This window comes from Protomyctophum bolini (assembly GCF_963924005.1).
Source record: "Protomyctophum bolini genome assembly, chromosome: 8".
NCBI classification, from domain to species: domain Eukaryota; kingdom Metazoa; phylum Chordata; class Actinopteri; order Myctophiformes; family Myctophidae; genus Protomyctophum; species Protomyctophum bolini.
The window spans coordinates 20,184,378-20,195,793 of NC_137869.1; the positions used below are offsets into that span (position 1 = coordinate 20,184,378).

Sequence of the window (11,416 nt, forward strand, 5' to 3'; positions counted from 1 at the left end):
TTCGAAAAAAATAGTATATGCTATCGAAGATAGTTTGGCTGGGCTTTAGTCCAAAACAGAGCTAATTTGCATGCTTCCAGGGAACGCTAAGTATTTCCATACTGACGGTTGGCTTATCGGCGCATCTTTGAACTGAACCTCGAGGAAAAACAGCAGGAGTTGATGACCGTAAAAAAAACAAAGAGAGTGTGGATTGCTGTCGGATCACGCAAAGCAGTGTAATTAATATATTTTAATGAATTGCCTCTTTTTATGCCAGGGGTTGGTTACTTATTTTTTCACGTAGGTATGCATGCTCTGAAGTTGCCTTCATATGAAAATTAATTATTGAGAGGAGCGCAACTGGGCACCCGGTCCACCAATATCCAGTTTCCTCTATTAGGTTTCACAGTGGTGCATGGCTAAAGGTTTTGGCTTGCCTGTTTGTCTATATGTGTTTGTAGATTAAGCTAAAGGCTAAATAATAATAATAGGGCAATAAGTAGAAATTAAACGAAACATGATGCAGCGATATAGCCTACATAAAACCAGCATTGACAGCCATGCTGAAAACCAAACTATAAGTTTTTTTTAATCAAGGAAAACACGACGAGAGAGACATTAATAAATGTCCCAACACGTCTGCAAAGCAACGAATCACATTCACATTCACATATCAAAAGTCTATACATTCCAGGTTATTAAAACAAAGTTGAAAGCATGCAACAAGTTCCATAAGAAGCCTATCGGCTATTGGTATAGGCTACTGACGCAGCAAGTGTTTATATTATTATTATTTATTATGAATGCCTTTACCTGGATGGAAGGTTAACTGTAGAAAAACAGTAAACAGTATCCAGTGGTATTCCATAGTTTATAATTCCATCGGTGTAGCTGTGATGGTGTCGCGTGTGCCTCTCTCATTCACGTGAGGTCCATGAAGTGCCTCTCTGAGTGTTGTGAAGTTGACTGACTGTATTCTGTGGGCTGCGTTACATCCCAAGTCTTTAAAGGAACAGCGATGATGATGATGATGATGATGCTCCTGATCTCTCCTCCAATATAAACCAACAACATAATGTTCTGTCGGAGTTCGCCCGCCAGGGGAAAATCTTCGACCGAAAAACCTAATAATGGATCTTTCTTGAGCTTGTAGATCTATTTTCGGTGAAGTATTATAAGCTCACCAAATTGGCTTCTTAGAGAGGGCAGTGCGCCTGGGAGCGCACCACGATTGCGTCATCTCAGTCAGCAATTATCCTCGTCAAGCCACAATTGACTTAGTTTCCGGCCACTTTTTAAATTGAAAACTGAACAGTGAGAATCGAAGATAGAATAATTATGAACAGTTGCTGTGTTGTTGCTCGTAAATTTAAAGTTTAATTATGGGTTTAGGATAGCCGAGTCAAGCTGAAAGATAAACATATTGCTGCAGTGGCACATGCATGCTGCGAGAGCCTAATTATCTCATCAACAGCAAATGTCATGCTATAATAAGTAATGATAGTCATCTGATAACATGCACTATATCTTTTAGACAATCAGACACATTATATAAATATACAGTATGCTGCAATCTCTGGCCATTGTGACACGTCAAGGAATTAAATGCCATTTCAAATTAACCAGGGTTTTCATTATTGAAAATGGTCAATGGTAGCCTACTGCCCACAATGAAAAATAATATTTATTTTTAGCCAATATAAATAAATATACACAAGGGAAGCCACCCATATAGATTCATCCTGCCCGGGGCAGGCTAGAACCGGCCCTGGTGTGTGTGTGTGTGTGTGTGTGTGTGTGTGTGTGTGTGTGTGTGTGTGTGTGTGTGTGTGTGTGTGCATGTGAGTGAAAGATTGAAACAACAGTTTAAGCCTTAAACTGTGCCCACCTGCCCTTCTGACCCTGCACCTTACCTTAAACTTTAAGGTAAGGTGCAGGGTCAGAAGGGCAGGTGGATTTTTATTACCCACATCCACGTGTTTGCATACACCTTAATCTGGGCAGGCCTACTTCACAAGAATTACAAAATGCAAATTACAAATGAGAATGGCATGTGTAGTGTACAGGCTCACAGACCCTGTTGTGTAAACATTTCACCAACAAATGTAAATTGAATAGAACAATACAGGGTCAAAATGTGGGGTCTCTTCAGGATACATGCATGCACTCAAACCAATGGAATGCACTCCAGGCTGAAATATCTGTGACTCATTAGTCAACTTCATCTTACAAGCGCAGGTTGACTATACCTGCTGAGCTGGGGGGGGAATTATTTACATGATTTTTCCATAGTCGTCAGTATTTTTATAAAAAATGGGTATAGTTTTCAAGTGTTTCATATAATTCATATAACATAATGCTTGTTTTATGCAAAAAGCTTGCACTTGCAGTGGTTATTGTCTTGATCTGGGATACTTTAACACAGTGATTCCCAAACCTTTTCGTGTCAAGGACCCCCAAATGGACACTTATTTGCCCGCGGACCCCCATTTGAAGAGATATGCCGGGGACCCCCATAAGAGAAGATTTCTAACTATCATGTATAGCTGGGTACCCCCTGGAACTCGCTCAAGGACCCCTGGGGGTCCCTGGGAACCAGTGCTTTAACACATACACTGACGGGTGAGCCGGGGTGTCGAACCGGCTATCTTCCAATTGCCAGACTCTACCCACGACTACCGGCATATAACGAGACGTCCACTGCTATTTTGCACACACTTTAGTTGGCAGAGGCATTCCCAGAAAAATTCACACAAACCCACTTTATATCAGTTTCATTTCCCTCAAGAGCTGGAAAACTTGTTTTCCGTGCATTCTAACCAACACATGACAATGGTTAAAGCTTGTATCCAACAAAACTGTTGTGCGTCATGATGCACAGAATAAATCATATCGGTTTGTCCTTCATAAAAGGCTTACTGATTGGTCAACTACAGTAGATAGATTATTACTCATACTGCCAAGTTCTGTTTGGCTCATCGCCGGACATCATTGGACCATGTCTTAACCATAGCATGTATTTCATGAATCCAACCCACACGTTACAATATTTAAATTGCTCCAACCATCAAAACTGTTGTACGTCAGGAACACTGCAGCCCAGCTTTTAACTGTCTCCAAGAAATGTGACCACATTTATCCCATTTTATCATCACTGCACTGGCTGCCAATATCTTTGGTGGTGCTACAAAAGGCCAATGTTAAAAGTTTTGTTTCTCAACGTAGTGCGATTGTGTGTGAAAAACAGGCCACTCCTGCAAACTTTAGATGTGAATCAGGATGGAATATGAAAAATCAAACAAATCTATCTTGATCACATAACTAGAGAAAAAAATGTTTTACACAGATCGGTGCAGTTAGGTAATAACACAAATCGGCCTGTTAGCGTGAATCTCTGTCCTCCGAGGAGGATATAATGCCGGATAGTCAGATGCGAGTTTACTCTCCGTGGTGGGAAAGTATGGTATGATACAAGAGAAATATAACTTGTAACTTTTATTTTTGTAGAAGAGGCAAAATAATATTGTTTATATACCGTTTGCTTTGATGGAACAATTGATTGAACATGCACTACGTAATATGATTTGATTTGTGTGTATTCTAAAATAAAGTGTTTGTCTTGATTATTGTGTAATTTGTTTGTATGTGTAAACTTGAAACATTATTGTACTATAAAAAGGTCTATTTTCCCTTCATCTTTATCCTTTTTAGTGTAATAGTATTAGTTAACTATAATTAGATTATTACACGATAATCAACACTAACACCTTATTTAGAACACACTCAAATCATATTACGGAGTGCATATGTTCAATTAATTATTCAATCAAAGCATATCTTCTACAAAAATTAAACATACAAGTTAGTTACAAGGCTGCATTCTGTCGGGCGTGCCAAGCTGTCATTCTCTTGTTCACTTGTTGTAGTATTAATTTCTCAATCTCACCACGGAGTAACCTCGCGTCTCGGAGGACAGTCAAGACGGGCAGTGTCGATAGGCCAATCATAGGCAGGCGGGGTGTTACCAACCATGCCTCAGCCATGCCTATGCTCGGACACAAATGAGATTCATGCGGCCTGTTATAGTGCCACTATGAGGATGATTTGTAAATATTCAAGTGGCATTTCTTCCTTGACCTATAGTGGGAATGTGTGTGCAAAAATTGTGATGGAGATTAGCTGATCACAGACGGACACACGGACGGACGGCAGAGTGCAAAACAATGGCCTTTCGGCCTGGCGCCAAAGTTGGATCAAAAGGATTCTGTACAGACAGTCTTCTACAATTTAAAATATTACACAGGTTAACTTTGTCAAAGGAAAAACAGAATGTATCCAAATGTGACTCCAGCCTGCGATAGATGTGGCCAGTCGCCGGCCACTCTAGCTCATATGTTCTGGCACTGCACTAAACTAACATCATATTGGCAAAGTATATTTAAATCACTGTCAGACATTGTTGGAAGACCTTTTGACCCGGATCCACTGACAGCAGTTCTAGGAGTCAGAGGGCCCAGGGTCAAACTGTCTACTTTCCAATATAACATGGTAAAATATGTGACTCTACTGGCTCGCAGACTGATACTGTTGAATTGGAAGCAAGCACAGGTTCCGACTCACACTACACTTATGAAAGATGTTATGCACTATTTGCAATTGGAAAAGAGGGAGTGAAGATAGATTTTACCAGACATGGCAACCCTTCATTGACTATTTCAATAGGTGCACGCAAACCCCTCCTACACAATAGATAACATAATCGAAAATTGGAAAGGAAAAGTGTGTTTTTTCTTAATTAAAAATGTTCTCATTTAAAAATAAAAATGTCTGTAATTCAGTTGATTTACAACAACGTGTTGGGAAAGTTTGAGAGCAAGAGTGTCTGTCCTGTTGTCTTTGTTTTGTTTGTCTGTTCACATTTGTCACTGTTTAAATGTTTTTTGTTGTTTATCACATGTATGTATCTTTTTTATTATGTATTGTATTTGGAACATTTACACTACCTGTCATTATTCTTTTTCATTTTATATCACTTAATTACTCATTATCATTGTCAAAGATATTCTGAAGTTATGTCATATACAAAATGCCTAATAAAAACAGTATATATATATTTCTTTTATATATTTTTTATCCCACGATTTTGTAACCCATTTTTCACCCCTGTGTCAATCATCTAATGTGATCCTGGGCTCTACACACCCTCCACCAACCTAGTCCCATGGGGGACAAGGGGAGAGCAACGGACTTGAACTCATGCTTCCTTCATGCCTGAGTGTCCAAGTTGCTCCTTTACACCTGACAGGGGGGAGTTTCCCTGGTTGGACGTAGCGCGTGGAAGGAACACGATATTTTTTAGTTCATTTTAGTGAATTTCATATTCAGTTTAGTGACCAGGATTACTGCATGTTTTTTGTGAGGGTATCTACCCTAGGGGACACGGGGAGAACATGCAAACTCCACACAGAAAGGCCCTTTCGCCAACCCCGCTTTCGGGTATGGTCACTGATGACGCGGAGGAGGAAACACGCCGCCAGCACCCACAGCGTCCCGAGCGGGAATCGAACCCAGGACCTTTTAGCTGTGAGGCGACAGCACTACCAACTGTGCCACTGTGCCCCCTATAAATAACAGTATTAAAAAAAGAGTTCTGTACAGACACGAACAGTCAGACAGAAATAGGTGACAGTCAAACAAATAGAGGGAAGAAACATTTATAACAAGGTAAGCACCTCTTCATCAGTCCTCAAACTCACTCTACAATCAACAGTTGGAACAGATGACTGACAGTCAGTGAAATAATTTGGTAGATCAGGGGTTGTCTTATGAAGGTTGTGTGTGAATTAAACTGTAGTGTCCAACAACTGTTTCTCACCTGGTTTTTGTTATGACCAGTGCAACTTGTTCAATAGTTTGGGTCCCGCGCAAATTTCTCTTTTGGGTCACAGGCTAAAAGGTTTGGGAACCACTGGTCCAGTGTGCCACCCTCATTTTAGACAACACTTCACACAACAGGTCACACAGACAGATACTGGACACTAAAAATGACTTCTGGGTAGAGACTGCCTTCTGGTTAGACTCCAGTGGTGGAAAAAATACTCACATTTGTTACTTAAGTAAAAGTATCAATACTGCAATATAGAAATACTCTGTTACAAGTAGAAGTCCGGAATTCAAAATGACCTTGAATAAAAGTAAAAGTAAGTATTGCAGGTATCAAAATGTACTTAAAGCACAGTACTTAGTTACTGGTTACTGCTTCTGGGAGACTCCCTTCTGGGTAGACTGCCTGCTCATGGTCCCCTATACAATCCGGACCAGCCGTTTGACGGACAGAGCTCCTCAGCATTTTACCCACACGGCCGGTGAAACACTAAATGTCTCTCTAGAGCAATGGTTCCCAACCTTTTCTGGATCAGAGGGGGCCCACTTGAAAAGAGTGAATTCACAGCCTACCCATTTTCAAGCTTGGATTAATGTATTGTGCAATATACTGTAAGTGAAAACATTACTTTAATTTCCTGCATGTTCTCTTGGTCTCCTTTTAGTTTACTAAAATGTGTCATAACTTACCTAACACTTACTTATGTATTTTATGCTCCACCTGCTGTTCAGCACTTTGTAACTCATGTTTTGAAAAGTAAAAAATAAATAGTTATTTTTATTATTATTATTATTATCATCCTTATGAAAACCTGCATTTCCATGTGTCTCGTCACGCCTCCATGTATGGTCACGCCTCGTGACATCATGCCTCCATATATGGTCACGCCTCATGACATCATGCCTCCATATATGGTCACGCCTCGTGACATCACGCCACCATATATGGCCATCTCCATATATGAAGATCACGACACTGACCTCATCTAACCCTGTATAACCATACATGGAGAAGACTGGATCATCACCTAGATCTGCATATAGAGCCGGCCAGCAACTCAAACCCTTAGATCCCCATATATGGAGCTGAACTGTTCTGAACTTCTGACATTCCATATGTTGATCTTCCCCACCAGATCTACCTGTTCTGACATTCCATATGTTGATCTGACCTCATCAAACCCTGTAAACTCAAGACACGCTCCATATATGGACAGTACAGAATTAATTCCATATGTTGATGACCCCCCCCATGCCAAAGCGCCAGTGCTCGCCCAGGAGTCTTCCGTCACCCTCCGGCATGGATGCGTGCACGCGACCTCGCCCTTTGGGGTGAGGTCACTTCTCGCCCTTTGGGGTGTCTTACTGGTTATTATTATAATTATTACTGCTCAATAAGACCACCTGAGCAGCTATCAGCTGGTTGAAGCTGACACTGAACTTCCCCCATGGGATACATTACACATAACATTACATTCCTATCATATAATAAATCACATTTTAGAAGCACCACACCTTATTCAAAGGCATGTGCCCACAGACCACTCTTAGAGCATCAGCTAAAGCTACTCAGTTATGCACCGAAAACAGATCTACAAGCTCACAAGTCACACTGTAACGTGTTGTGAGCTTAGAGGGCTCAGATGGCTTGCACACGGTAACCAGATCTCCAATTACATACCTTGGCTTAAACCATTAACTCATGCAAAACACCCATTCATTATCACCCATTGATGTTTACCTGAATTCCCTTTACTGTGCAAGATTTATGCCAGGTGGCAGGTGCAAAGCAGCCTGGCCTACATTTGCATCTGCCTCCTAGCGACCTTACTCAGCTGCCTCCTAAGCCAATGGGGCATAAAAACCCATACTCTGAACGCCGCAACGCAGAGCGAGTGGCAACAGCAGCTAATTTTATGAGCTAACTGGAGCTACAGGAAAGCCATAACAAAACACAGTAAGTGAACCAACAAAAGAATGTCAGAAACAAACCAAAACGGGCGCTACTAGAGCTTGTTTTTCTTGTTTTTTTATTTGTATCATGTAATGTGAAACGGTAAGAATCTTATTTTGGCATCATATCCACTTGTGGGTTTCCAGCTGATCAAGAATCTTGAAGAGTTAATCAAACTATCAACTATCAAACTAAAAATATATCAATTACTATAATAATTTAATAACAACATGATCGAATAATCAATCCCGATACTGAAAATAGACAATCTATAAACTGGACGCGTTTGTGAGCTTGTAGAGCCCTATAGTTTCACTACTTTTGCATTACACAGTTGTGCGACAAAGTATTAAATAAATAATGCTGGTGGTTAATTGATCTGTTGATCTAAAGTTAAACCTTCTGCAATATGCTAAAGGTCCTTTAGTGGGGGATGTTCAACAGGGAATGTATAGAATTGGGGAGGGGGGCTTGGTATCAGATATATATATATATATATATATATATATATATAGAAACACACAAGCTGCTGTAATTGTTGTTGTGGAATATCTATAATGCGAGACTTCGTGAGCCCAAAGGAGAAACACAGAAAGCTAAGAGCTGAGGCAATTAGTGTCGCCTCAGAGAGTCCCATTTGTTAGAGGAACAACCTTCACAAGTCACAAGGATTCTCATACATAGCATAGTCCCCCCAAATAAGAAGTATAGGAACGAAGGAGATACTATCTCCGCAGGACACGCAAGAAACCGGAGAAGCGAGACTAATGGTGTGGTGTCATGGCCCTGAGCTGTTGATTTTTAGAGCACACATAATGTTTGCCTGGACTAAAAGAATTGAGGAGTGTTAGCTGTGCTACTTTATGTGCTCTAAAAATGTCCCCTTGCTGGAAGAACATCACCCTGGGTGGTGTCAGGCACATCTTGTTGTTCTATATCTGTATTATATCGGGAATGGGGCGCTGGAACAGAGAATGTGTATGTTCTTCACAAATATAGCGTGAAGAGTCCTAGGGCGTATCCAAACTAAAACCCAGTGATATTCCACTAAAACAAATCTCTTACCACAAAAAGTGCAATGTACTGTACATTAGGGCTCTTCAAATCAATATCACGATTATCTCAAACTTCGATTACGATTAATGAATTGTTAGATTATAAAAATGTGAAATTGCCATACACGATAAGTTGTGAGTTTATAGAACGGCTATTTTTGTACACCACAATAACAAGACATGTGCAACATTAAGTCGTTAGTGGTTCTATATGTCATGTATTTTTGGTAAATGGCCCAGCCCTAAAATGTACTGTACAATATGTAATAATTTGTCTTTTTTTGTAAATGTCTGTAGGCCTACATGAAGAGGGAACATCTTTCCCCGCTCATCGTTTAAACAGAGCATTGCTTGTGTCTCAGTCCATACAAATCAGTTGAGGGTGTCATGGTGGTCATAACACAAAACTCCTCTTCTGCTCGAATGAAAAACCTCTCACATGACCACTGTGTGTGTGTGTGTTGGTGGTGGTTGTTTTGCATGAGTTTTTAACTCTCTTCCTCGCTCACTCTATCAGTACATGTGTACATGTGTCTCTCTGTGTGTGTGTGTGTGTGTGTGTGTGTGTGTGTGTGTGTGTGTGTGTGTGTGTGTGTGTGTGTGTGTGCATGTGTGGGTGTGTGTGTGTGTGTGTGTGTGTGTGTGTGTGTGTGTGTGTGTGTGTGTGTGTGTGTGTGTGCACGCTCGTACATTGCTGTGCACGAAGGGAGAAGAGCAAGGGAAGGCAAGAAAATAGGGACAGTGGGAATGAGATGGAGTGACAGAGACATCGTATTAGGCTGGGGCTCCACTGAGTGCGTTGTGTCGCATTGCGTTTGGAAGGCGTCAAAATAACCAGGGCGAATGGGTGACGCCGTCCATACGGTGTACGTATGTCGCCTGTCTGATGAGAAAATAAGTAATTGAAGCCAGATTGTATACTTAGTTCGGTGTCTGTGTTGCACACAGACAAAAAGAAAGAAAGAAAGAAATGTGGCCATTATGTTTTGGGATAGATGAGAGGATATGGGGTCACCGAGATAAGTGTTATTCATCTAGATGAAAGGATGGGGTCACCGAGATATGTGTTATTCATCTAGATGAAAGGATATGGGGTCACCGAGATATGTGTTATTCATCTTCTGGGGTGCACGAAGCTGAAGCTGCACAGCTAATTCAACAGAAATCCAGACAGATATATTTTTTTGAGAAATTATATAGAAATCACAAATCATCGGAAACGGTCTCCAAACCCAACCATCCTGTTTCCTGCTGAATTACGTCGGGTGCGCTCAATTATACTGTATTGGATGTCAATAGCACTAAATAACCGGACAGAAATCTGCTACTAAGATACACTATATACTCTTAACTCTGGAAGTGGCCGTGCCACGGTCCTATTTCCTCCCAATAATGATCATTGTGTATCATTATCTCTCACAGGCTTGGCTGGCTGGCAACTTACCGTAGGTTATGTTTTCCCCTGGATTCCTTGGATCATGATGCAACTACCCAGTAGCCATATAGGCCACGGCCAAAACGTACACACATCGGTACACATTATCTCTGGAGACATACAATAAATTAAGTATTATTCAGATTTTTCATATTCCAGTCTGATTTGCTAAGATAGAGGAGTCTAGTAGTATTTAGTAAAAGTACGGTAATACTACCCCAAATTTGAATCGCCCCTCATGTGTGATTCAAATTTGGTGTAGATCTTATCCTATCCTATGCTACACATGTGAGTCATGTGACAATGACCATGCAGCAAACAGGGTTTTGATATTCCGTTACTGGCTGCAAAGATCTGTTGATGGGGTCTGTTTCTTACAGAAAATGCCATTTATCAAGTTGAGGGTCCTCTCTACGTGTAACTCAAAAAGCCCATTCTCTTCAGCCTATATAGGGGGTTCCGCGATTGATAAAAGTTTAACTGTATGTCATAGAAACAGTTCCTCCACAGTTCCTTCACATCCTGCCAGCTGCAATAGCGGCTTCGGATGTTATCAGATGATTTAATCTCCGTCGTCAGCCATTGTCCGACGTGGCGTTGGTCACGTTGTATGACCATAACAGCTAAATCTAAGCCCAATTCTAACCCTAACCCTAAACTCAGTCTTAACCGGCCACGTAATTCCCATAACCTCATATCAGTCTTAACCGGCCATCAGTTTCAGAATGTTTTCGCTTCAGCAGCAGTCATTTTACTTCTGCATTTCCTAGTCAGTACTTTTACATACACACTGAGCCCTCATAAAAGGTCATAAAGATACACCAGAAGCAAATAAACTTTAAGAAAAAGAAACATGATTATTTCATGCCGATGCCTCCAGGCCGAAAAAACTGAACTTAAATAGCGTGCGGTGTGCATGCGCTCTACCCATAACACAAACAGCAGTTTTAAATTACTGCAAATTAATCACACACAAGAATAAGCGCTCCCGGTGTGTAGGGACCTTTAGGCTTGTAAAAAGGATTCTTTACAGTAACAGAGAGCTCCTGTACGCCAGTAACCATTGTCAGGTTTGATAAACTGGCTCCACTGACCTCGCCCCCCCAA

General features: G+C 41.0%; 1 protein-coding gene across 2 annotated transcripts in view; it reads right to left on the minus strand.

Annotated features, from left to right (window-relative positions):
- kita (KIT proto-oncogene, receptor tyrosine kinase a) overlaps positions 1 to 938 on the minus strand; it is a 39,592-nt gene extending 38,654 nt beyond the window's left edge. For both annotated transcript variants that reach the window (XM_080770380.1, XM_080770379.1), the window contains exon 1: positions 796 to 938. In XM_080770380.1, the coding sequence (XP_080626506.1) occupies positions 796 to 850 (55 nt within the window). In that variant the 5' untranslated portion in view covers positions 851 to 938. The remainder of the gene's footprint in view (positions 1 to 795) is intronic.
- Positions 939 to 11,416: the final 10,478 nt, after the last annotated feature.